Source organism: Motacilla alba, chromosome Z (assembly GCF_015832195.1).
Source record: "Motacilla alba alba isolate MOTALB_02 chromosome Z, Motacilla_alba_V1.0_pri, whole genome shotgun sequence".
Lineage (NCBI taxonomy): Eukaryota > Metazoa > Chordata > Aves > Passeriformes > Motacillidae > Motacilla > Motacilla alba.
The window spans coordinates 3,380,487-3,408,473 of NC_052046.1; the positions used below are offsets into that span (position 1 = coordinate 3,380,487).

At 44.9% G+C, this 27,987-nt stretch overlaps 1 protein-coding gene across 2 annotated transcripts in view; it reads right to left on the reverse strand.

Annotated features, from left to right (window-relative positions):
- SETBP1 (SET binding protein 1) overlaps nucleotides 1-27,987 on the reverse strand; it is a 268,091-nt gene that overhangs the window by 128,560 nt on the left and 111,544 nt on the right. For both annotated transcript variants that reach the window (XM_038123998.1, XM_038123997.1), the window contains one exon: nucleotides 16,297-16,368. In XM_038123998.1, coding sequence (XP_037979926.1) covers nucleotides 16,297-16,368 — 72 coding nt within the window. The remainder of the gene's footprint in view (nucleotides 1-16,296; nucleotides 16,369-27,987) is intronic.

Sequence of the window (27,987 nt, forward strand, 5' to 3'; positions counted from 1 at the left end):
CTAAAGAGCACAGCCATACAAGGAGATGGACATAGGTTTGGGGTGAGGTAGAAGAGCTGGAAGACAGCTCAGTCTTGATTGCCAGTGGATCCTCATGCCACACAGCTTGGGCCAGTCCCGTGAGGAACGCCTCCAAAGAGCTTGAGAGAACATACCTGTTTGCAGATACAGCAAACTAATTACATGGAGGCAAACCTCAATGGAAATAATAATAATAAGAATTAAAATGTTCCAAACAGTACTCATCTGGGAATCTCAATTAGCTCCACAAACAGTAATTAATTTAGCTTCTTAGCCCTCTGCAAGATAGAGAATTAGTAATCTTCCCATTTTATGGATGAGGATATTCACATGCAGACATGTCAATGAGACTTCAGCTGGATTTAGACAGCACATCTTCTTGCAACCTGTTCTCTACCTTGTGGTCTCTCTTGTCATATCAGCTGTTATTCTCCCCTTTTTTTTGGGGCAAAATTATATTCTGCTGATTTGGGCTGAAGACAAAACCACTCCAAAGTCTCCAAGACCCTAACACAAGCAAAGTCTGCTGTACTCACCATAAGGGTTGCATAAAATACCAGTGCTCTGATTGAAAACATATCCAGTGGGACCCCACCAGATTTTATTTGGTAACCCAACAGTGAAGTTTCCCTAATGAGGCTGATGACAAATTTGGCTTTATTTCTTTTACTAAATGTTGCTAAAACCCAGGAGATGATCCCATAAAAAAAGTCAGATTAAACACCAGGAGAGAGACCTGCCTTTGACCTCAAATGAAGGGCAGGAATTGTTGGTGCTCTGAGGGCAGCTCTCCAACACAGTGATAGATCCTTCCCTAAAATAAACACCAAGCCAGCCATACCAACAGAGCAGCCTCTAGTTTTATAATCCCTTTGCTAGTTTAAATCTCCAGATGAGTTATTATATTGCAACACATACACAATAAGTATGTCATGACCCTACAACAGTACTCTGTAGGAATACAGAGGACTAGGAAAAATAAAGAAAAAGGTTAGTGGCTTTTCAGTCTTAAGTGAACTTGATTTGTCTGCATTCTGAAAAAGAAAATATTTTTGTACTTTCAAAATCTGAAGAAGCATTTGATTTTTAGACCTTTTTGCTCTCTAAAGTTACCTGGTAGGAGGTTGTAGGCAGGTGGGGGACGATCTCTTCTCCCAGGCAACAAGCAATAGGACAAGAGCAAATGGCCTCAAGATGTGCCAGGGGAAGTCCAGGTTGGACATCAAGAAAAATTTAGAGACCCCACAGAAGGGGGTCTCTAAATATTGGAAGGGGCTGCCCAGGGAGGTAGTGGAGTGGTAGTGGAGTCACCATCCTTGGAGGTCAAGCAATGACTGGGAGTGGGACTTCAGTTAATTGACATGGTGGCATTCAGTCAAAGGCTGGACTTGATGATACTGGAAGTCTTTTCCAACCTTAAGAATTCTATGATTATGTTGTATGATTTTTTTAGCTGAGGGTGAACTGATATGGTATGGACTTAATGACTACCGAGTTACATGCTTCTGCACAAACATTCACACATAAACTATCTCTGAATGCAAGGCTGTCCTGCAGGTGAGACAGGAGGTAGGACACGATCTCATGTATTTTTAACTATTTCTCAAAGTAGGTTTGTGCCTTGGAAAAGTTATTTTTTATTGTGTCTCAGTTTCCCATAAAGAAAACAAGACTTGCAGCTGGTGTCCATGGCAGCTGTGCTGCTGTGAATACAGAGTGGAGAAGAAATTTTAATCCTGGGCTGTGTAAGGGGAGATTTCAGCCTCAGTCATGTTTTGCAGTTTTTGTTGACTGCAGTTTTTGTAAACTGCCAGGCAATTGGGCATGAGGTCCAACGCAGTGGCACTGCTGGAAAAAGGAACCACATCCCAGTGTGTTCATCTCCTAGAGCCAGTCTGCCTTAATTTTCTCAGTTTAGGGTTCCTAAACGTTTCCCCCACAAAGTCCCTTTGCCACATTTCTCTGACACGAGCCAGCAGCTTGTCTGTTTTGTGTCTATTTGTGGCTGATATGAACTGTGACACGTCCAGGGGATCTTTTACAATTCCTGGTGACAAGGAGGGCTGTGAGCAGCAAAGTGTGTCACATATATTAGTCAGCTGCAAAGCTGAAACTGATAGCAGGGTATGAATAGAGCTGATAGCCTCATCTCCAGCTGATACTTCATGTGGCAGATCATGTTTCTGGGGACTCCTTTGCTTGCCTCAGGGATGGATAGAAAAAATGTCCTGCTGCATCCTGGAGAAAATGTGCTCATGGTGCTCAGATCAGGCTCAGATCGGATATTAGGAAAGATGGCAGCAAGGCTGGTATGTGCAAAATGCAGCAGCAGTAGCATTCTGGTGATGGCAATTGCTGCTGTGGGAGGGTGAAAGGAGGAAAAGACATTACTCACCCTGGAGGTCAAGCCACCTCTTGGCATCTCTTGGAGGATAGAGAAAATGTCATGCCACCCTCCCCAGTCTAAACCTGCCTGAAAAGGGAATTAAACCAGCATTTTAAATCCCTGGAAGATATTGCAGCACTTTACATTCAAGTCACTAGGCAGGAAGATGCATTCCTTTAATGCCCATGATTAGGGCTCTTCCCCAGTTAGCAGGAAGAGAATCACAGCTCTTGTGCAAAGTGGCCCAATAATTTCCATGGACTTGAAAGTAAACACTGATGAAAAACTCCAGCTAACTTTCCAGGGAGACTCACTGTGAGTGTGCAGATGAATCTGTGTGCCTTTGTCACAAGAAGAGGCACAAGGTCCCTCTTTCTATCCCTGAGATACAAGAAGCAATCAGATTCAGAGCCACCTTCACCATCCAGTCCCAGCAGCCCACTCCTTGAGAAGCTCCTTGACTTCTTGGGATGGCTTTTTGCTTTCTCAACTCAGTGCCAGGAGGAGAATGAGAGGATGATCTCTGCATGCACAAAGTAGTTGAGAACAGCAGCAGTATCTCTTGCTCCCAAGAAACTTGTCACCATTTTAGGGTACTCTGCCCCATCTGGCAGGGGCAGAGGGAAAAGGATCATTCTGTGCTCTGAGATGGGCCCAAGGAAAAGAGAAAACACCAGGGGAAAAAAGACAGAAAAGCTCTGCAAATGAGGAGTCAGCATAAACAAACTGTATCAGCCCAGGCAAGAAGCTGAAGCATGACTGCACTAAACAAATCACAGTGGAATCAGCAACTGGCTAAGTAATTGGCGTTATTACAGCTGATGGAAAATTTCTGATGCCGCCCATGTTCGCTTTCAAAACACAGCTCAGACATTTAATTGGCTCAATTCACATCTAGATGATTGCTCTTTTTGCCCTTCTGGAGTGTATCAAGGCTGTAGCTGCAGACAGAAACTTTTGGATGTGCCTGCCTGGCTCTGTCCATCAGCTGTGAGACGGGGAATGAAGTTTTGCACAAACCAAGCAAGACAAGGAAAATATGGAGAAAAATGGGTCTCACCTAAATAATTTCAATCTTTCTGTTACCCCAGTTCTTTTTAAGTTCAACTCTGGCACTACCAAATAGTCCTGTGCTTGTAGTACCTAAGATACTGTGAGTTAAATGGAGGGTTAAAAACTGCATGTGTTGATGTCAGCAAAGAGTAGGTTTGGTGCTTTAGTCACATTATTGGTAAAATTGTTTTCTCTGTCACATAGGAATGCTCCTGTGTTATTAGGAGCATTAATCACACCATTTCATGGAAACACAGGATGTTTTTTGTTGGAAGGGACCTTCAAGACCATCTCATTTCTATTCTTCTTCCATGGGCAGGGGCACCTTCCACTCGATCAGGCTGGTCAGAGCACCATCCACCCTGGCCTTGAACAGTGCCAGGGATGGCAGTAAAATGTCAATAATGGCTGAGTGTCTGTGCTCAGAAAGCTTTTCTCCCTCAGCTTGTTAGACTCTCTTGCCAAACTGTCCTCATCCTGTGAAACACTGTCCAGAAAACCAAGTCTTCCCTGCAGGTCAGTCCTGCTTGGAGAGGGAAATTTTGGCCAGAGGCATCCTAGTTTTCCCCAGTGTTTCTTAAAAGCCTCACAAAATCGTTAACCTGTAGGCAGCAGCCAGGATCTCAAGGTATTTAAAACTGGGGAATGGTGCTTCTTTTAAACTTCCATGAGAAAAAGCACCTTGGCTTGGTGCTGAGTCACAGATTCCTCCACTCCCTAGGCCTAATCTTGGCCAATTGATCTGCCCATTAGAGGACAACCAAGTCCAGGAATAACTTGGCCAGAAAAAATGTCTGTAGGGTGGACAGGACTGTGGAGGAAGGATGTTATTGCCCACTTCCCTCCTTTTCTCTTGGAGTGTGTTGAGGCTGCCTTTGTGGAAAGTGCCATGTGGGCAGTGGCTCTGCAGCCGTGTGGGGGATGGCTCCTCAGTTACCAGGGAGTTATTTCTGATTTCTCCCTGGAAGCAGAGGAATATTTCTGAACTCACTTGGTTGATTGGTTCACCAAGGATATAACCTATTTAGCTCTTTTCCAAGCAAGAGGGAGACCAGAGAGGCTCATTTGTCACATCTCCTCTCACTGTACATCAAAAGCAGTGCCATTCTGGGAGACTCCCAATGCTAAAGGGAGAGGACATTTGGAAGCATGGTTCCCAGAGATTTCGGGAGCTGCTTGACACCAATTTTCCTGTTTTCTTTGAAAAGAAAATAACCCTCACTTCAAAATGATGTGGCATGTGATAGAAAAGAACAAGCCAGAGGATTTGAGGGGACACAATGGCTCTTCAACAGCAAATGTGGTTGTACCAAGGTGTGGCTCCTCAAAGCCTGCAGTAAGGCTGCCTGTAATACAACAAACCAATTTGGAATGCCATGGGTTCCCAACTCAAAGCCCAGAAGGATGGCTTTAGGATTAAATCCCTGTCCCAGGACTTTCAGGATGCCTCCAGAAGCACAGAGTTGAACAGTTGGACCATTTAAAACAAGAAGGTGCTTTCCCTCCTGCCAAAAAAATTGGCTAATTACGTGACCTACTGCCACAGATAGATTTTGCAGGGACTTCCAGTTTTACCCCAATGACTCTGGGCCTCCCAAGTGGCTGCTGCTGCTGCTGCTGCTTGCTGACAGACACCAACACAGGACCTGGTGAGTCCTACAGAGCCTCAGCAGAAGACTGAACCCAAGCTGCCCTAGAAGCAAATTTGAGACCAGAATAAAACAAACAGGAAGCACAGAGGAGGTCATCTGTTTGCTTCTCTATGCCAAACAGGACTTACAGAAAATCCCACTAGAAAGAGCCAGTCACTGACAATGGCCAGTGGCAAAAATGGAAGGAAAACACAGGCAGCCTCATGGTATTTGCTTTATCTACCAAGTGGAATATTTTCCCCTTCAGTAACTCCTTCAGAATTCCTGACTCTGAAGAAGAGTCTGGAGATGAGCAATCCAGTACCACGAGAAGCCAAAGGAGACATGTCCTTTGTCTTCATCCAAGTTTGGTACAAGCCTTTGGTTCACATCCGGTGTGACACTGTCTGCTCATGGGTAAATCTTCCAGTGGGAGATGCAATGTACTCCTGGGATTTAGAAAATCAAGGTCTATTCTGCTCTGTGGCCACAACTGAATCACCTCACTCAGTTTGGTTTTTTTTCCTGTTTTCTGAAACAGGAGTAATGTGATGCCCTGCTTACTGAGACACTGAAATTTATGTGTGAAAAGCATGGCTTCAAAGCTAGGTATTGTCGCTTAAAGCAAAATGAAGGTGTACAAAAGTAAAACAAGGTAATGTGTGTGCCATTAAAATCCTGACACCAGATGCCAGAAGTGGGTTGAATTTGCTGAGGTACTCCTGCTGCTCCTTTTCAGCAGGCATGGGGAAATACTGCTTTGCAGATAAACATTGTAATGTGGTGAATGTCCAGAATGTAATGAAGTCCATTATAAAAGATGAAAATGAAGCTTTCATTAGTTTATGAATGCCTTATTCATTTTAGTTTTGGGTTGTTTTTTTTTTTTGTTTGTTTTTGTTTTTTTTTTTTTTAAATCAAGAAAGAATGTTTTCCCTAAGCAAGTGCCAAGTAAGAGAGTAAACATCTTCTGCTCTTACACCTTCATCTCCTCCTCAAGGCTGTCACTCCTGCAAGGAAAAGCTCTCATTACACCAGCCTTGCCCACAGCCCTGTTGCAAACCTCTCCCAGTGAGATGCACCCAACCCTAGCAACAGCTGGCCACAGCTGGCTGTACCAATGGGCCCTGCAGAGCCTTTTCCCACTCCTGCCTGCCTCTGCAGGGTTTTTAACTCCCATCTTCACCTTTTATTGTCACAAATACTGGGGGCCAAGAACAATAATATATTTGCTTTATGATGCTCTGGCCATGACAGGGATTTTATGGACTGCCACAATATCATCTTCATAACTGTTACTGCCATACTGCTGATTAAAAGGGTCACGCTGGCACGAGGGAATCTATAATGTCTTTATTTGTTCACAGGAAGGATACACCAGGAGTTCAAGTTTCTCTTTTCAGCTTTGGACTCTTGGTGCTTTGATCCTGATCACCTTTGAGAATAAAAGGGGAATTTAGCTCTTAAATGTGGTTTTGTCACTGGTGTCTCAGTTAACACCATCCATAAAAGGATCATTTTCTTTGTTACACAGGACAAGGCTGAGACCACAGACTTGAAATAGGAGTAGAATGATAAAAACTGTATCTTTTTTAGCTAAAAAGGGACAGTCATTAACCATGTAAATAAATGAGTGACTATCAAGTTTTAGTAACACAGTCCATTCTGTTGCTCGTTCATGAAGAGGAGAGAAGAAAAAATGTTTCAAGGCTTCAGAAAGATTTTTACTTTTTTTAGTTGGATAATTACACATCCTGGTATATCAGCACCACAGACACCTGCTGACAGTATGATTGCAAAACAGGACATTCTTGAGGTTGCAAGAAAACAGGCACAAAAAAGAGAGTCCTGTTATCAAGTAAAATATCTGAAGACTGTAAGTCTGAGTGTGTTTTTTTCTATGACTTCTAAAAGCGTCACATCCTCAAATTCAAACAAGCAGATGGTTGCCAGAAACACTCTGAAACCAGCAAGCTGCTTGCCTTGGACACATTATTTTGGTATCTTGACCCCTTGACTCTCTCATGGATTTTTTATTTAATTTGGGTTTGATCCAAGGCAATCAGAGGGGATTTTAAAGTCACTGATGACCTCTGAACTTCAATGATGGCATTTTGGGGCATTTTATCTTAAAGAAGAGATAAGGGAAGAAATGGCCATACACTCACCATCCAATGAGAGCAAAAAATGTAATAACATAACTTGTGGTTTCAGTCACAGCTGAAGTAGGCTGCTGAGGCTGTACAGAGAAGAAGTGATAGCAGTGGGGGGAGAAATGTTTTGAAAGCTTGCAATCACGGCACCACCTCTTTTTGCTACACAGCTACAGCTGATGACAACTTCAGCCCTACCTCCATGTTCTTCCAAGGAAGCAACCCTAAGTCATACCTGCTCTTGGCTGAGTGAGTTTTAGTTTCTTGCCTCAGAAAGAGTGCAGAAATGTAATCTTTGATATGAAGTCAGGTCTTAGGAATTGCCGGTAGATAAAGAGCCTTGCATTCATTTTCCCTGCGACTCTGACTGCTCTTCAATCCTGACCTTGATTGCTCCCAGTAAGAGATAATACAAATCTCATTCCTCATGTAGACTTCCCAAGATGTTGTCTTGAGCTTCATCTCACAGGTGCTAAATGGCTTTTCATGCAGGAGATAAGCTGAAGTTCTCTGATGAAGGATAAGGCTGATAAATTTGCTCCTTGTGAGCCAGGGGACGATGTGGGTAAAGGTCACCTAGGAGAGAGAACTGAGGTGGTAGCACAGCGGGTCATGATGACACTGAATCACGATCAGGCCACCATCTCAACGAGAGGAGCAAGGCATTGCAGAGGGTACAATTTCTTCTGATTCCCTCTTCCTAAGTCGTGTGAAAGGAAAGGTTTCTTTTTTCCTCCCTTACCCTGTCAGGGCCTCTCATGGACTCCTTCCAGCCATCTCAGGTTCCTGCTTCTAGACTTCCACCAATGTTCTGCACCCTTACCCAGCCATGGTGACATAGTGTGACCATTCCCTTTCAAATTTCCTACTTCACCCACTTATCCTGACCAAGATTATGCTTTACTCATATCTGAGTTTCTTTTTTCCCATCATTCTTATTGAACGACAGGCACTTATTAAAAAATGGGAGCATCATCTAATGCAGCTGCTGCTCAAACATGAGGGGCCAGAACTACAGCATTCCTTTATGAAGACATCAGTGACAACTAATTTTGGTGCCACATAGATAAAATACTGATTTAATTTATCTGGATCTAGTAAAATCTGAAAAGAGCTTATAAGAAATCATGCCTATACCTCAGTTAATGAAATTCTGGGCTGCTTCTGGGAAGGCTGACAATTGTAAAACCAGTCTGCCAAACTTTCATTCACAGCTTCATTGCAAAGTCATTACAGATATGACAAAACCTGCCAAACTCACAGAGGTGTGTGTGAACACACGTGAGAATGGGGAGCACCACTTTTTCTCTCTCCAAAGGCAACCTGGCAGCTCGGAGGGGACAGGAGAACAAGGAACAGATGCTCTTGGTGCTGCCAGCAATACTCAAAGTTGCAGGACCCCTTTTTCCCCACCTGAGAACCTGAATCTGAAAATACCTCTGCAAGAAAACTGTAGGAGCTTGCACTATTGATGGTACTCCCAGTGCATGGAGAGGGCTCAGGCCAGCCATCCATGGACCATCTCACCCTTCCCTTAGCACCACAGAATGGTTTGACAGAAAAGGGACCTTAAAGATCATTTAGTCCAGCTCCCCTGACATAGGCAGGGACACCTCCCACTAGACCAGGGTGCTCTAAGCCTCATCCAGCCTGGGAGCACTTCCAGGGGTGGGGCAGCCACAGCTTCTCTGGGCAACCTGTGCCAGGGCCTGCCCACCCTCGAAGCCAAGAATTCCTTCTCAATATCCCATCTAACCCTGCTCTCTGGCAGTGGAAGCCATTCCCTGTGTCCTGTCTCTCCAGACCCTTGTCCAAAGTCCCTCTCCAGCTCTCATGGAGCCCCTTTAGGCACTATAAAGGGTTCTAAGATCCGGGCCACTGATTTTTTTGGCCAGCCAGGCTGTCTGCTGTGCCCTTAGAGATGGACACTTGGGTTGAGGCAGATTTTTTTCACTGGTGCTCTTTGCATCTGGTTTGCTGCAGCAAGAAACCAGAGAAGGCTGAAATAAATATATATGCACTCTATCTGCTGGTCGCCTGTGCCCTGATCCCCTCGTGTTTATATTTGTGTTCGTTATGACACAGGGAATGAGGGTGAGCATAAAACATTATTCCCTGGGGAATAGCGATTTTCAAGCGGTTACTCCGCAGGTAAAACGCAGGGTGCTGGCAAGTAATGCCTGCAAAATTTGATGCCTTGATTTCTGTTGTGTGGATCAATATTAATAGCAATATTATATTTCCAGAGCTGGCAGAACTATTGATTATTTGGCATGTAGCAGTTCATTTATACTTGAGAGCAAACTGGGACACTGAAACAACAAATGTGCAGCTGTTAACAAGCAACACAGGACATTGGGTTTCAGTGACACAACTGGGATATCACTTCCTTTGTCTAAAATTGAACATCTTTAACATGTCAAAAGTATAATTTACTTATCTGACTTACTGCCATACCTGGGGAAAATACCTTTCCCCCCTGAAACCTGCAGATTAAGGTCATGTTTCCAGATATGTGCCAAATACAATCAATAATTTCATCCCCACTGTGACCAAACACTTGAGATCTTCTTGAAGGGAAAATGTTTTGTTTTATTTGTTTAAACAAGTATTAAATTAGATCACCTTGTGCATGAGAAGATTTCAATGAAAGAAAAGATAATGAAGCATTTATACTGTGGTTGCAGGAGCTGAGCCAGAGTTATTTCTTTTCAATGAGGTTTTTAACTCAGTGAGAAAAAAATAGATAGCTGTATCTATACATGTGTGTAAATATATTTTGATAGGGTGAACTCAAAATAAAACTTTCTATATCAAACAAAGGATTTACCTACATTTGAAAGACATAATGCTGTATCCTTCCATGAGCTTCTTTATTATGTATAAGTCTATAATTGTCTCCTAGGGACACATTCAACTATCAAACTGTTGAAAGTAAATTATACAGAACACCTATCTTATGGCTGAAAAGGACCCCCCTCATGGTAAGAGAGAAAAAAAAATTAAAAATGGGTGATATTCCTTGCTGCAAGAAAGAGCACCCTAATGACTTTATAATCTTTTTACATGAGCTTGAAGAGGCTGGGGAGGTGACTGGTAAATATGCCAGAAATGTACCATCCATTGCCTTTTGGGGGATAGTATAGCCTTTCCTCTGCTATCAGCATGTTAAACCCCGCAGGCTTAGCTGCCTTAGCAACTGTCTACAATTTGGGCAGGTCAGGATCAAGAGAGGCTGAATCAGCTTCTGCTGGTGGCTCCCCTCTCCCACTGCTGATAAATGGAGTTTAGAGTGAAGGAGTCCAGTTTCTCAGTTGGGCCTGAGCCTCTTCAGCCAGTAGTAATTAAATGTGCCCAGAAATATTCCCAGGCGTGGAGGCCAACTGGCACAGAGAGGTTTGTACCTCTGCTCACAACCGTGTCATAACTTCCCTAGCCCAGCAGCTAAATGCAAACAGCTCACAGGGATGAACCCTGATCCATGCTTAAGGATGATTTAGGAGCTTGCTAGTTGGACCAAAAGTGTGCTGAGAACTGGTTTAGTACTTTGAGCATACCCAGTTACATTCCCGTGAACGTCCCCAGATAGTGTTTAACTTGTTTAATTTATTGTTATGACATATTTCTTTTCCCGATCAAGATTACTTCTTTCCAGCCAGAAAAAGGGAATTGTATGGCTTTAAATTTGGTTATGACAATAATCCTTCTGCTGGTTCATGAAATCACTCTTACTCAATAGGACGCATGTTCACTGCTGTCTGTAATCTAAGAATCTTTGCAAGGAACCAGATGTGATGTGTTTAAAGTGAAAAAATTGTTATGCGTGGACAGATGAACTTCGTAAACAAATCACTGTCCTCCTTATCCCACTGCACATCACTGACATCTGCCTGATTACCACATTTTCAAAGTTTGCTGCTTTAAATTGCTTACCCCCAGAAAAGAATCCCAGCCCAAGTACTTGCCATATGCTCTAACTATGCTGCATTGGTGTGCTGGCTTTGTCTGGGACAGGGTTCATTTTCTTCCCAGGGACTGTTACAAGGCTGTGTTTTGGGTTTGTGCTGGGCACAGGGTGGATGACACAGAGATGTTTTTGTTATTGCTGAGCAGGGCTTGCACAGAGCCAAGGCCTTTGCTGCTTTTTGCACTGCCAGGCTTGGGAGGGCATGGGGGTGATTGAGAGTTCAGGAGGAGACACAGCCAGGACAGGTGACCCCAAGTGACCAAAGGGATGTTCCAGACCATGTGACATCATGCTCAGTGGGGGAAGGAGGAGGAAGGGGGAATGTTTGTAGTGATGGTGATTGTTTTCCCAAGTCACTGTTACATGTGATGGGTTTGACCTTCCGGAGGTGACTGAACGCCCACCTGCCAATGGCAAGCAGGGAATTAATTCATTTTTTTGCTCTGGTGGTGTGCAAGGCTTTTATTTTCCCTATTAAACCATCTTTATCTCAACCCATGAGTTTTCCAGCTTTTACCCTTCCAGTTCTCTCCCTGATCCTGCTGGTGAATGCGAGTGAATGAGGGACTATGAGGGGCCTGTTGGGGTTAAACCATGACAACTGGGTCACTGTTAGATGTCCCATAGCAACTTTCTGTCCTGACCTGCAAAAGGCAGAGCCGTTCTGTTTTCATGGATTTCTCTGAGCCATGAGAAGATGAATGCAAGCTCTTTTACTTTGAGAATTGATTTTATCAAGGCAAGGCCATCTGGCAGAAGGTAGGGCAGGATTAATGCAATCCCAAACCAAGAGGGAAGATCTTGGTCCTATGTCACCCAAATCTTGGCACCCTCCTACATCCCACAGGGACTGAAGGCAGAGCAGGGAGGCAGAGGAAATAGTTCATGCCTACACTCTCTCCACCACACACACCACAAAGCCTTCCCAGTGAAAAAGTTTCAAAGCTGCTATCAGAAACTCTTATAACAACTGTTCAGAGGAATGCATCCCTCTGAATGGTTTAGCTCATGACGCTTCTAACAATCACCTGTGCAGCAACCTACTTAATCTTTGCAGACAGAGCTTGGGAGGGAGCTCCTTATCCTGGTGGGCTGGCTGTATTTCAGCAGTGGCACTTTCTCTCTGACAGAACCAAGGCTGCCATCCACCTTTTGCAGTTTTGCCTGTTTTTCCCAAGGAAGAGAAGGTTCAGAGCTGTGTCAGGAGTTGGTGTCACCTCCCAGCTCCCCTTTGGACACCTTTGTGGCCCTGGGAGAAGCAGCTAAAAAGCACCATGTGGGCTCACAGCCTCAATGTTTCACAGTGGCTTCCTGACTCAGGAAGCAGCAATGCCAGGAGGATGGCAGATTCCTTCATGCCAGCAGAATCTAATGCCTTATGATCTTGTCATCCAGTGCAAAAGGCAGGAGGAGCTGGAAGCCCAGCAGGCACCTGATTGAAGAGGCTGGGGGAGATGAGAGGAGACAGTGTCCTGCTGTGAGCTTCTCCCACCTCCATAACCTCCTTATTTTCAAAGGGTTTCCACTACTCTGTAGTAGCTATTGTTCTCCACACCTGGTGCATCATCATCCCCACTACACTGATGGTTTGGGATTCTCCACACTGCCAGCCCTTCTTCCTCGTGACACTGAAATGAGCATCTTGTTTGGCTTCAGGAGGAAAAAAAAAAAAAGTGTAACTTGGACACCCCTGTGCTAGCAATGTACAGGATGATGCTGCGTAGCCCATAACCAGCATGGGCTGCCTGGGCATAGAAACATGCTCAGACAGGCCTGGAGGCATTCCACACCCATGTGTCTGCCCCTTTTGCTTCCAAAAGTGACCACAGCACCTGGGTCAAGCTTTGGCACAACTGCTGTTGATGTGCAGAGTCAGCAGTGAACAAGTGATTTTTTTATGTTTGATTTTTAAGGAGGCTGCAGATTCCTCTTGGCCATTAAGATGAAAAGGAGGGTAATTCAAAGCTAGCTAGAGCCAAGTTTGAGGAGTAACTCTGCACAGGCAGGTAAGAGAATGCAAAAGTCATTCTTTGTTCTAGTTGGCCCTGTAAAATGAAAAATGCTATCAGGGCTGTGCATTTTTTGAAACCTGAATTATTTCTTTTTTCCTTGGAAGGGTTAAAATAGATTCAAGCACTACTGTTATTATCTCTAAAATGAGAGAGACATTTTCATGTGAGTTTCCCTTCGCAGTCTGATATCCATATTCACCATGTGCATTCCTTTGATTCGGCAACTGCAGCTCCCCTGTGGTCCGAGGACTCAAGGTTCATTTTGTGTTGCTCTTTCTGCCAAAATGTGGTTATTACAGATGGAAAAAAAATCACAAGGTCACCCACAGCCTTGATAGAAACAGGAAGGTAGAAGAATATTAGGAAGAAACTATTAGCTCTAATATCCAGCTGCATTTGGCAAACCTGTGCTTATTTGGATTGTCTATACCAGCATTTCACTCCCCTGCTTCCAAATGATTGCCCTGGCCCCAGTGATTAACCACCTGAATACACCCAAGAAGGATATTCACAGAAAAGATCTCATGATGAAAAGGCTATTCCTGGCCTTCTTTCCATCACATCATAATCTGTCCACTAATATGGCTTGAGATCTCAGCTGATCAAAAGGTCATAAGATGCTACTGCTAAGTATCACTCTGTCTCTGTTCAGCCAAAGGCATTTTTACTCCGTTCAACAGGCAGAGGAATGTAACAGCAAAGACTTCAAATCTGTTTGTATAATAGATGAAATCTTCTCTTTATGGCATTATTCATCCTTCAGGGAATGACACCTGATAAATAAATCTCTAGTTCCCAGTGAATTTAAATAAAACAAAGGCAAATCATATTTTTGTGCACTGTAAATATAAAACTGCACATAGCATAAGAGTCCCCAATCTTCCACCATCTCTTTGCTAAAAAAGCTATAAAGTGCTGACCATCCTCAGATTCTGCCAAAATCAAGGGAGCCTAAATCTCTGAGTAAATTACAAAAATCATGGTAATAACAGAGAAAGGACTTAAAGATACATAACTCATTTAGTCTAACGGAATGGTAAAACTTGCACCTTTTTGTGTTCATGCTAGTAAAAACCAGAAAGGTAAGAAAGGGGAATTAGCAGCACACCAACAGCAATAATGGAGTGAAAATAGGGGGAAATCTAATAAATGAGTCAATGTGTTTCCCAGGCAATAACACTAGGGGGGGGGACAATTTTCAAGCATCCTGGGATGAATAAAATACTGAAGCACATCCTACTCAACACCTTGACTTGTCCCAGCTGGTCACCATTGCACTGGTGGCAACTGGTCCATGTGATGCCAGTCATTGCCTCCAGCAGCAACTGCAGCCACTTCTCTGTCCAGCCTGCTTCCAGTTCTCTCAACACGGGCAGGGATCACTGCCCAGAACAGCAGGGAGAGAGGGCACCACTGCCAAGAGCCACCTGCCATCTGCAGCCTATGTCTGGCAGGTCTGCAGGGGCACTTCCTGTGAGCAACACCATTGGGAAACTGTTTTCTGTTTCCAGCACACCTGAAGTGCTGTCACAAACAAATTAAACCCCTCAGCATTTCCCAGATTATCCACCCACTCTTTGGCTTTCCAGAGCTCTACACCACGACCAACAGACAGTTTCTTTAACTGCAACTGGCAGTCGTTTTGCTCCTCTCCATGCTTTCAAAGCTGAGAGCCATCAAAGATTAGGAGAAAAAAAATCATGACTGTTTTTCCCTAAGAAGCAGAACTGGTAATAGGCTTCAGGAAAAATCCTTCTAAATGCAAGTGATAAGTGTAGACTGTGTGAAGGTTGACAGGTCTGATTATAATTATCACTGCGAGGGGACTAGCACTAACCTCCCTTCTGGAAGGCAATGACAATTCCTGGAAAGGAACATGCAAGTAAATTATCATAAACAAAATCATTGCAAGTAGAGTTGTCTTTCACTGGGAAACTAAACAAGATCCAGAATTGGGGGTGAAAAAAACCACAAACAACGCAAGCCTTAAGAATTTATTAAAGTTTATCCTGATAGAAAATGACACTTAATCATACATTTAAGTTTTTCTGACTTCAGAATGATGGGAGTAAAAGAATCAAGTGGGACACATGAAGTATAAGATAAAGTCATGTATGCAAGAGGTGTTTGGAAATAAAGAATGTGTTCTAAAAGTACACTTGAAGAACATACCATGTATTTAAACATGAACAAGGAGTCCCAGGGAGGATGTTGGCTCAGACTGAGATAAATATTCAAAACTAAGAAAAAATCCAAGCCACCTTGCACCAACCTTTCCCCCTTCCTCACATCCTAGCAGGAAGAAAGCCAAACAAAACTGATAAAAATCTCTTCAAATTGCTTCTATCCATATGCATCCTTCCTTTGCATCTACACATTAACTGAAATACAATGGCATCAGCTTTCAGCAGGGCTGTGAGGTAGATAGGATAGGGAGTATTCCCTCAAGATCATCCTGTCCTGACCTTTCTGCTTTCTTTGATGGCATTCCATTTTTCTTCATTTACTTTTTTTTTTTTTGGCTTTTTTTTTCACTCCATTTCCATTGAAACCTTGGAAACAGAGAAGCTTGGGCAATCTGGACTGAAAGTATCATAGCTTTTTCTTTTCGGAAAACAGGGAAACGGATATTATCTTAATAGGGGCTTTAACTGCATAGGAGATGAAGAGAAGAGCCTCAGAGTCAAAAGCAGTTCTAAGAGTTTCGTTCTCATTATACCTCAATGGAGTGGAGCAAATAAATTGTGCAAGGAGACATATGGAAGCTCAGTACGCAAATGGCCTATTTAAGTCTCTCACTTCCTAATTAGGTCCTGGTGTCAGGAGGTTGGTAACAATTATTCACACATAGATCATTTGGATATGATACAAACTGTTCTAAAACCCAAACCATCATAATGGCATGCATTAAAAGAAACCCAAATTAATGTTTTAGACTCATTTGCTTAGTGCTTGGACTATCGGTTTCTGTGATACACATAGCTAAATTTTGCATCCAACATTGCAAAATTGTGTTTGGAAAGAGAAAAGGAAAAAAACAAAAATCATCACAGCCATATCCCATTGTTCTTACCTTGTTCACAGATTTCGTCACTGGACTCTGCACAGGGAATCCACACTCTCTTCCCAAATTCTTCATCTGATTCTGTGGTGTTTCCCAAAGCAAAGAGAAAGAAAGAAAACCTTGATTGTAGGGACGACCGTGTAGGAAATGGTCACAAACATCCAGAGTCTTGCTCTGCCCTCTCAATTTCCTTACATGTTTCAGTATGACCACTACCACCCACTTGCCAGCCGGGGCCCTGTGAGCACCCAGTGGTGGGGTCCCCCCTCGGTCCTGCAGTGTTCTGTAAGGGCCCCCAAGCTTCCCCTCCCTCCCACAGATGTGTAAGCTTCCCCTCCCAAGTGTCCCTTGTGAGCATGTTGGCATGACAGAGCCACCACAGCTTTCCCCAGCAGCCGTGGGGCACACAGTGAGCCACGGTCTCAGGGAGTGAGGATTCCTCCGACAACCTGTGCTAGAAAAGCTTGGGAAGAGAGCAGGGAGGTGTCACAAGAAGCCAGCCCGCCCGGTTTGTATAAGAGTTAAAGTAGAGAGCTGAAGCCAAGGATTACTACATTGCAAAACCATTTAAAACAGAGTATGAGCTCGTGATTCTACAACGTGACAACTGCAAACCTGCTCTGCACTGTGCTTTGGTACTTCTGGTATGAAAATGAGGTCTTCCTCTCCCCTTCCTCCCCTCCCTTCTCCTCTCCTCTTTGTCCACCTCTCCAGCTTTCACACAAAGGTGAAATATTTCACATTTTCACCTGTGGTGATGCAGATCAGAGAGTGTTTGCTTTGCTTTTCTTTGCTTTTCACTGATTTTGCCAAAGGCATCCTTTAAAGCATCAGTCTGTGCAAAGATAATAGGTGACACAATTCTCTATAACTGGAATCAGCAACAAATCAGCCATCTGCCACTCCAGGGGTCTGAGATTAACCCAGCCACTGGACCGTGACTGCAAAGCATTTGCACATTTAGATTACAGAAATGTGAGATTACAGGTCCGAAAAAAAAAAAAAAAAAAAAAAAAGACTGGGAGTGGGGAGAGCATGGGGAGAAGGAGTGGAAGACAGCCTCAGAAGAGCACTTTAGACTGACCCTTCCAGACACAAGTCACCTCATAACAACTCCAAGTAGACAATGTTTCTCATTATAAAGTGCTAAAAGGATGAAGGATTTGAAGGAAGCAACTTCAGACACATTAGACATCATATTTCTGGAGAATATATCCAAAGACACTTCTTTTAGACAGGGAGAAATAAAGACAAAAAGCCTACAGCTGCCTTGTCAAAGCCTTCCCTCCTTGGGAAGCATGACCAATCTGTCCAGATGGCTCACTTGACCATTTGGAAAGAACAAGAGAAGCATTTTTGCTCCAAGATGGACAAGATGCATTCCACAAGCTCCCCTATGGTCAAGATTTCAAGAAATGAAAGCGATCTGCCTACTGAAATAACAAGGTTTGTGAAGATCTCTTAATTTGTTGCCCCCAGTTCTCCTTGTCTAACAAACATTGTTTTGCTGCTGTGCACACACGGATGCTGCCACTCCACATTAATACCTGCCCATGTCTTTGGGATCCTCTCTATAAATCTGTTGGGAATTGTCATGTGATAACTGAAGTGTTTGACCACTGAAGAAGTTTAAATCAGTAGGAAACACAAGCTGGCTCCAGATCTAAAAGCATGAGCAGTGGTCTGTGCAGTGCATGGTGGGTCAGGACAAGAACCAGGGTCTCCTCAGGACATGTTGATAGGCTTTAACCACCACTCTGCCTTTCAGGTTAGAATCCCACAGATCCCTGAGATTCCCATCTCCAGAGATCTCAGGTTAAAAAAGGAGGTTCTGCCCAGAGGAACAAGTACAGCTGCAGCCAAAAGTGTCAGCAAAGACATCTGGAAAATTCTGGAACATCTCACCTACAAGGAAGGACTGAAGAATCGCAGTTGTTCAGTCAGTAGGAGAGAGGATTCCAGGGAAATTTTGAGCATCTGCCCACACCTAAGAAGGCTCCAAGAGAGCTGGAGAGGAACTTGGGACAAGGACATGAAGTGACAGGACAAGGGGGAATGAGTTCCCACTGCCAGAGGGCAGGGACAGATGGGATATTGGGAAGGAATTCTTGGCTGTAGGGTGGAGAAGCCCTGGCACAGGTTGTGCAGAGAAGCTGTGGCTGCCCCTGGATCCCTGGAAGTGTCCAAGGTTGGGTAGGGCTTGGAACTATGCCCATGGCAGGAGGGTGGAACTGCATCAACTTTAAGGTTCATTCCAATCCAAACCATCCAGGGATTCTGTGATTCTATCAAATTCAGGCAAGGGCTGCATGGTGTGTGCCCTGGGTGGGGATGGTATTTCAAATAGCTCCACTCATGGCATCCAAAGAGACAACTGAAACCCAGACAGCATGCACACATGTTTACAGACAATCCATGTGTTTTAGGCATGTCCTTTATTCAGAGAAAAACAGGTAGGATCGGGTGGAAGGTACAAGAACACACTCCAGGTTCTTTGGCCAACCCTCTTATTTCCATGGTGAAGAAACCAAGATTTCCTGGGCCAAGCACTGCACGCCCTGCAGTCACAGTGAAGGTAAAGAGCAAGAAGGAATGGCAGCACCTTCTCTGCACAAGCTCAAGTTGAACTGCAGCAAATACAGGGTACAAAGCACAGCTGAGAGGTGAGGAAGAGCAAGGGATCAGCTGCTTTGTTCATCCTACTCCATACAAAGTCTGCTGGCATCAACTTAGAAATGAGTGCCACTCCCAGCAGCATTAATTTGGGACAGAGAATTTGATCCTCCACAGAGGAAGGACTATTGATCTGTGAGGAGCTGTGAGAAGAGGGTGAGGGGAGCATGCTTGACAACACCTTTAAGTCTGCCTGAACTCCCCCCTATTTATAACAGCAGTTCCAAAAGCCTTTCGTGGGCAGGGGTAGGTGCTCCCAAACCAGGCCTACATGTCTGAGACCAAAGGTGAGGTTTGAAGTGGTTTGAATGTGTACTAGGGCATGGTTTTCAGGTGAGATAGAGGTCACAGGGATCATCCCATGCCTGAGACTACAAAATGGGCCAAGCTAACAACCCAATAATCCACAAGCTTCTGAGATGCAGCAAGCTAATGAGGCTCTGCCCGTGCTTTAGAAAGGTCTCCTTGAACTTGACCTGCTGACTATGTGAGGGCTAAAACTGCTGCTCTAACAGGATCTAGATCTGTTTGGAAAACCAGAGACTGGGGTTTTCCCTTTCTCCAGTCCCTAGTTTCTGTAATGACGACCTAAAACTTTAAATATAAATTCCAGAATGATCCGAAAAGGAACATCTGTGCAGCAGGAAGTGGTGGAGGGGGAGATATTTTTGTATTTAACTTCAACTACTGAACTGCTACAAGGTTAAAATTTTTTATTGCTAAAAAAAAAAAAATCAAAACCCTATTAGAAAAAGAAGTGGTTTGGTTTGGTTTTTCCTTGCCTGGGAATGGTAGAACAAGGGGATGAGCACAGGGCAAAATCTTCCCTTTCAGACAGAAATCACCACAAAACTCCATCCCATTTCTTGCAAATCAACCAACATCGCAAAATGAAGCAGTTTCAGCCTTACATGTTTGTTTGTTTGTTTGTTTGCTTGTTTTACCCAGACAGGTTATTGCAGGAAGGGGCTTTTTGCAGCCCAAACGGCGCCACTGCATCAACCAGGAGCTGAGCTGAGCCGTGGAGCCGCTTGGAAGTTGCCTCATCTCCCAGCAAATGAGAAACGGAGGGAAACACCGACGCAGGCGAAGCTGCACCTTGCAGCAGAGACTCCTGTGTCCTACAGGTAACCTTGCATCGAGATACAGACCCACAACAGCAGCTGATGGGTACAATGAGGAGGAGGAGAACAGTGATTAGGAGGGGAAGGGCATCAGGAAAACAGTAAGAAAACTCCCTGAGAGTCTTCTTTTCCTCCTTAGGGAAAAAATATTAAAAAATAAAAATCCCTCCCCGATACGAAGATGGAAGGAGGGGATGAGACCCTTTTCACTCCAAGTCCCCAGCAAAGATCCCCTCCCTTTCCCAGAGCTCCTAAATAAATACCACCGGGGGTGGTGGGGGGGAGCTGGAGGAGAAAAGAGTCACATTTAAAAGGCGAAGGGGTGGCAGGGAGGAGGGAGGACACTCCTGAGCCCGGCCAGTAGCCCCACGGTCTCAGCCATTCTCATTCCTGACACGTTTCCCTGCTCTCCAGCACAGCCCAGCTTCGAGATATTAGTGTGGCGCAGAGTGCCATTTTCGAGTCGCTGCAGCTCCTTCTTGGCACCGGTTCAGCTTTTTGTCTCGCCTTCTCCTCCGAGCGCCCAGCGGAGGGAGGCGGAAAGAAAGGAAGAAAATCGAGCCCCGCTGCTTCGCTGCCGGGGCTGTCAGCCTCTCCGCAGCACCCCCAGCCCTGCCTGGGCACCCCACACCCTCCCAGCCCCGCTCCCAGCCCGGCCACTCGGCTCACGCAAATCTCCTTCCACCTCCACGGCAGCCAGTTCGCAGCCTCCTGCCCCCTCTCCCCGCCGCCACCCCTTTTCATCGCGCTCCCTTTTGTACTCCTCTAAATTTTTCCAGCCAAGCGTTACAACCTTCCACCCCCTCCCTTTCTCCTCCATGCCCAGCCCTCCCACCTCCCTCCCTCGCAACGGCAGGAAGGTTCGTGCCGCGGCTGCCGATGCCCTGGCATCTCCCCGGAGAGGGGAGTGCACCCACAGGTGCCTGGCGGCTCCGGTGCAGCGCTCCTGGGCGCACAGGTGTGTGCACACACACGCCTGGCAGGGCAGGGCACGCTCTGCATCCCTCGGCGTTGCTGCGAACACAAGGCTGAGCTGGGCAGCCGAGTCCCTCCTCCTGCTTGTGGGGCCGGCAGGAAAGCAGAGGCAGGATAACAAGGGAGAGACACACACTGTATTTTTTTAAGCAACCCAAACATGGCACTGAGAGCTTCCACCAACAACTTCTCAGCCTGCTGTGCTGGCGACCAGATGCTGGTTCCAGCCTGGCACCAGCTTTGATTTGTTTTTCTCTCCTCTTAAACGCCCTCCTCTTCAGTATTTATTCCTCTTTTTTTTTTTTTTTTTTTCCTCTAAAGTTTAGTTGGGTTTTTTTTTGTGTGTGTGGGTTTGTTTGGGTTTTTTGTTTGTTTGGTTGGTTTTTGTTTTGTTAGGGTTTTTTGTTGTTTTGGTTTTTTTTTCCCTATTCCCCTCAGCTTTTCCATAGAGACAGGATAGAGACAGGGCTTGTCCATGGCTTGCCACCTTCCCTCTGGTGACAGGACCTGAGGGAGCAGCATGAAGCTGTATCAGGGAAGGTACAGGATGGATATTAGGAGAAGGTTTGCTTCCCCAGAGGATGATTAGGCACCCTAGGGCACTCAAGGAACAAGGCTGCCAGAGCATTTGGACATCACTCTCAGGTGCATGGTGTATTCTTGGAGCTGGACTCTGTAATCCTGGTGAGTCCCTACCAAGTCTGAATATTCTATAATTCCATGATTCTGGGGGGAATTCCTCCCATTCCCACCCCCAAATCCAAAGCAGCACATGTGGAAGGGGCACCAAAGGAAGCAATAGATGATGTAATACTCAAAGGACCAAGAACAGGAAAAAAAAAAAAAAAAAACTAAACCAACCCTCATATGTACACACAAGAAGAATATTCTTTTCTCTGAGGAGGAGGAGGAGAGAGTGAGAGATGCCCTAAAAGGAGGCAACACAGCCAGGATGTGCTAACCCCAGTCCCCTCCTCAAAGGAGGGAGGAGTCAATTTTTGTTGGAAGGTAGAGAATGAGGCAGAACGCATGTTCTCCATGGAAAGGACCTGAGACTGCCAACTTCCATCCACTGATGTGACTCCTATTAAACCAGAGTTTCAGACACTGACATATGCATGACAGAGATAAAGTGCTATCAAATACACCTTGTCTGGTGCCTGGAGGAAAGAGATTTAGAGAAAAAATATAATAATGGTGATTCCGGGGATGGGCTTGGGAGGGACATGGAGGTAGGAGAGATGTGCTGAGGATTTTATCATGGAGGCTATGAGTGTATTAATTTGAAAACCTGTCTAGAGACCCAGGGTAGGGGGCAGCCGAATCAACAGCCACTGGTGTCCCTGGAGTTTTCATGAGACTGCCTGGATGGCTTTGTCCACGGAGAAACATCAAGACTCCTTAGAAAACACAGGACTCAGAGGATGCTGAAGCAGATGGGCTTTCCCTCCTGGTGGCAAATCCCTCAGGAGACCCGGCAGAAGTGCCAAAAAAAAAAAAAAAAAAGACTGGTTCTTGCTGAGCATGTTCTGGCCACCTCAGGGAATAGCAAAACAACTGGCTTGACGTGGGGCTGCGGAGTCAGAGCGGGAGGCAGGCAGCATGCTCAGGGTGGTGCAGACAAAACAGCAGTGTCCCAGGCAGCTGCCTAATATGTGTCTTGGCAGCATCTTGCCTGGCTGTGGATGAAGCAGAAATCGCGGGCTGGATTTGTAAATCCATCAGATGGGCCTGACTTTTGCCTCCCTGGCCTGCAGGGATAGCACAGGAGGGGAGCAGAGGGCTGGGTGACACCTCCCTAGATGCCCCGAGCCACGTGGAGGAGCTGGTCCTCTGGTCCTTTTCAGCCAGCTGCTGAGTGGGCAGCAGCTGATGGGCAGGTGCTGAAGTGGACTTAGGATAAGCAGAAGGCCCTGCCATGACTGTGCTCACTAAGAGAAGTGTGAGTTTGAGGATTTAAACCCAGTCTGTCCCCTTAGGAGCACCTCCAACACTGGGATGCATACACTGTGTAGGGTCCCTGTTGGAGTTTCTCCAGGCCACCACAGCACAGCTGGATCTGGTTGGGTTGGCTGGAGTGTTATCCAGGTAGGGCCACCAAATGCCCTCTTCTGAGCTGTGGTTTTACTCTCCCAAGCTCTTTTCATAAGGATATCATCCAGCGCTGGCCATACTGCCTCCCAATATCTGCTTCCAAAGCCAGCCAGTGACCATCTCAGTGCTCTCTCCCATGTTTATATGTCTGTTTTCTCTGTTTGCTATTATTGAGGTTTAATAGGGCAGATTTCTGCCCTTCCCTCTAAGCCTTATTACTAAGTGCTGGCATTTGACAAGGCAGAGGGGGTTCTTTGCATGTGTCCACGGCAAAGAAGGCCCTGACACCTCAGCTGGAGTAATCCGCGGAGAAACACCCCTGCCTGCAGGTATCATTGAAGTGACTCCCAGAGAGAGGCACTTTCAGATCCTTTGAGTCAAAAGGTGCTATAAATAAAAGATATTACAGGCTAGCAAGTTCTCAGTTGCAAACTGGAGTGGGAAGGAATATTTTAGCATCCTTTTCTGAGCACATTAACTCTTGGCAGACGTGCTCATTCAGGTCTTCACAGCTGAAAACTTCACACCGTTTGCAGCATGTTGAGTCCACATGCTCCATTTCCATTTTCAACAGCCCTAAAATCCACGCTGCCCCAGTGCAATATCACCCCCTGAGTGCAGAGAGCACCCAAATATTGCATCACTTTGGGTGTGATGACACTGAATATACACTCCATGGTCATTTTCCCAGGACAAACTGCCTAAGCTCACAATAGAGGGTGCCTAAAGATTTTTATCAACTGGCTTCTGATGCTTCCCTTTCCAGGGTGAGCAAGCACTTTGTATCAATCTGGCTTGCTTTAGTGCAGTGACCCAGCGCTGTGCTCCGCTGCTGAAAGTTCAGGTCCCAGCTGCGGGGCTAAACTCTTGCTGACACTGTGCTGATTTCTCTGTCTCTGTCACCCATGCTGCCAGGGGAGGGGGAGGAGATGTTGGATTTTTCCAACCGGGAAGAAAAAAAAAAAAGGAAACAATCGTGCAAAACACAGAGATGTGGCAAAGGAGAAGGGAGAGGAAAACAGTCGTGGTGTGTGCAATGAGGCTGAGGAGAGGAAATTCTTTGGGCAGCATGGGGCACTTTGATCACGTTCTTTTTCTTCACGGAGGAGAAGATCTTGGCCAAGAGGCAATTAAATTGTTACAGGCAAAGAAAAGCTTTTTGGATGCCTTGAAGAACTTATGTGTGTGAGCAACAGCACAGAGAGATGCAGAGGAAGAAATCAGTATTAGTAACTACAAAAGTTTGGGTGATTTGTTTTGGATAAAGATCCCCACATGCAGACTCTTATCTAAAGCCCTCAGTCATCAGAGCAGGGATAGAACTCTCTTAAGAACACACTCTTCTTGCATGACTTCCAGTATCTCTGAGAGCCATTGTCCGTGCCAAAAATACAGCAAAACCAGCTTGCTTTCTTCTTATTTTATGCAGTGTTTTAGCTCATCTGCCTCTGGTTCCAAGAAAAAAAGCTAATAAAAAAGTTTTTAATTTAAGAAGGCTGAACTGTGCTACTTTAATTTCAAGCCATCCTCATTCTCATGACTATGCAAGCACACGGGAAATAAAGAAAAAAGCTTCTGTGATTCTATAGAAAACTTTCAGCGAAGGATTCCTAAAAATCAGCAGAAAAAAGAAGGTAGTTTCCCTAAGAAAAGACTACAAGCCTTGAGTTCTCCCACCTTAAGCAGACTACTTATCTGTAAACTGGCTGTTCTGCCATTAAATAATGGAAGAGATCACAGCATTCCTGGCTGAAATGAGCCTATTAGTCAAGGGTGGTTATTAGCCATGAAATACTATTGAATCTATAAACCAAAAAAAAAAAAAAAAAAAAAAAAAAAAGAACTATGAAGCAACTCTTATTTCCCCACTCAATCTGCAGTAGCCCTGATTTGACAGAGAAGAGTGAAAGAAAACAGTCTGAACATGATCTGGTGCCCTCCAGTTTTCAGAAATCCAGGTGTGGCTGAGGTAAATTAGCCTGGTGCTGTTGGAATGAATGCTGAATGGTGCTGTTTTGATGAAGTCCTCTGGACAAACAGGGCTGCCGCGGGGCTGGGTTTGACCTCTGGCTGGATTTACACCAGGGTATCTGAGTTAATGCTGCTCTGTGTCTAGGGCAGGTTGAAATCAGGCTAGTGTGCTTCTAAGGATGTTGGCAGATATCCTGTTCTCCTGAGCCATTCACCTCATGAAGGTTTAAAGCCTATAGATTCACTTCACAATGCAGTGAAGGTTTTGCTGTTAAAGACCAGATGATGCTCTTTCCAAATGATTTCCTGTTGTCCTTTTCTCTGCCTTCCCTGTTATTTATTAAATACTCAAGCAAAGATCTTCAGCTCACCCAAGTGGTTTGGAGACCAAGACTCATGTTTCTAGCTGGTCCAAACAAGGACAACTTAATCCAGGTCAAAAGAAACAATGGACAAAGTCAGAGGAAAAGCTGTGACCAAGATTTTAAACCACAGAGCTTCCAAAACAAGGACACCACCTTCTAGATAACATAGTACATAGAGGCTAACTATTTTCTCACTGAAGGTGATAGCACTTCTTGTCGGTGACCAAGACAGGTGCACGAGGCCCAAGTTCCCATTCATGTCTCCATCTGAGAATGGGGAGCAGCTCCACCACCTGTCACATTCTGTGCTCTTTGTAAAATCTGTCCACTGTGTCCTGCTGAATGCTGCAGGATGCTGATTTTTTTTTTCCTTTTTCAAAGTTAGGGTCTTGTGCAGCTTCTTGGTTTACACAGTGGGAGAGAGACATGGCTTTTTGGCTTTAAAGTTAAAAAAATCTGGACTCTTGAAAGAGTGCTGAAATCTGCCCCTGAGCTTTTCAGAAAAAGTGACCCAATCAATCCAGTTATTACACCATTCTCTGGCCTGTGACTAGCACATGGATTGGTATTTACTTGCAGGAAGTGTTGGCAGGAGTTGGGGGTTCCCATTGACTCGTGCTGTTTACTGCTCCCCGAGGAGCAGGGGCCGCAGCGACGGCGGAGCGGCCGCTTCACAGGTGCACAGCTTATCTGCCAAAACGGGTTGTAAATCAGAGCAGAGGAAGAGAGGGCTGGAAAAATGCTTGTCTGTCAGAGTCACCATTGGAAAGGGCTGTTGACCAATGCTCATTTTGCAGGTTTCCTCCCCTAAGTCCCCTATGTATGCTCACACTGCACCAGAGGGAGCGGGTCCCAGGTCGGAAACCCAAGGAGCAGGCCAATAATTTGGCAGAGATTACACAGAGGGTGAACTTGTCCCTGATCTCCGTTATTGGTTCAAAACCAGGAATTCTCATAGCTTTTTTGGACAGATGGCTTGTCCTATTACTTCTTGTGTTAGATTTCCCACTGAGGCTGAAAGCAAATCCACATTCAAGCTGAAAGTAAACAACCTGTGAATTCAAAAGGCATTAACTCAAACTGCCAAAGCATTTGCTGTGTATGCTGCAGATGTCAAACAGACAGTTTCCCACAGCCCTGAGCCTAGGCACACAGCTAAGTTACACAGAAAAACCTTCCACCCAGCCCAAAAATCCATCCTGTGCAAAACTCGCTCTCCTTGCTGGCATTTTAAGGGCTGGAGCCTCAGCTGGAATGAATTAATGTAGCTGCTCTGATTTGAATAGAGCTATGCCAATTTATACCAGATGAGGATTTCACCCTTTGGAGGCCAAGTGGGAAATGGTTATCCACTACTTTTTTAACAGTGTGGTTTGAGGCAGAAAAACATAAAATGTGGTGTTTCCTAAGGAGTGAAAGAGCACTAAGTAAGTTTCTTTCCATTACAGTGAATCATTTTTGAAGGAACCTTTTAGAGGGAATGGTTCTAAAAAAAATCAGGCTTTGCAGAAAAATGCATATAAATAACACAACTTATAAGTACAAACAGCAGAAGTTGGCCAACTTACTCCTATTCCTGATATGTTCCAAAATGCCAACAAAAAAGTTAAGTAGGAACCCAAGCATGATATTGCTGTGGCATTGCAGGAAATTCAGAAAGTGGGAAGAACTACATAAAATGGTCTGTTTTTTCCTGCCAGGGCTGTATGAAGAGGACAAAAAACCCCCTTGGAACTAAACCATACAAACAAAAAATATCCACCCATATGCTTTGAAATGCTCTCAACTTTGGAACCATGGTGTTGTCCTTGGCCACAAAGAGGTGCAAGGTAGTTTTTCTGACATATTTTGGTTTAAATTGAACAGCACAATTGAAGCCACATTCTGTAAAGCAAGACTCATTCCATTTAAAGCAATGCAACCTCATGGTACATATTCAGGAGTGATTACTTGAATTAAGCCTTTGATTTATTCTTTACCATAGGAGGCCCCACTTGCAGACTCCTATTTTCCCCTAAGTAAACAGGAGGTCAAATATTACACCAGTATAAATGAATGGAGATTTATCAGATGATAGTAATGTAAAATCAAACTTTAAACTGTTTAACTTCAACCACTAGACCGATTCAGCTTACCAGAGAATCCAGCACCTCTTTCCTCCAACCATCTTTATTTTTACTTTGCAATTCAGTATAAGCTGGCAATTAGTAATACTTTGCCTGTTTATAGAGCCTTACATCTGAGGATCTAGAAACACTTTGTAAACACTAATGAATTAAGCTTCTTAACACCCCCTGTGAGACAGATACTGCTATCTCATTTGCACAGCTCGGAGAAGTGCAGGTTTGCTGAGGATTGGAGCCAGCCAGCACCAGAGCTGGGAAACCACTGCAGGCCCTTAGCCTCACCTTCAGCTAAATACCACAAGGTTTTCCATGGATGTGGGGATGTGCCTGGCAACTTCAGGAGCTTATCCTGGAACTGACAGTGTGCCCTGA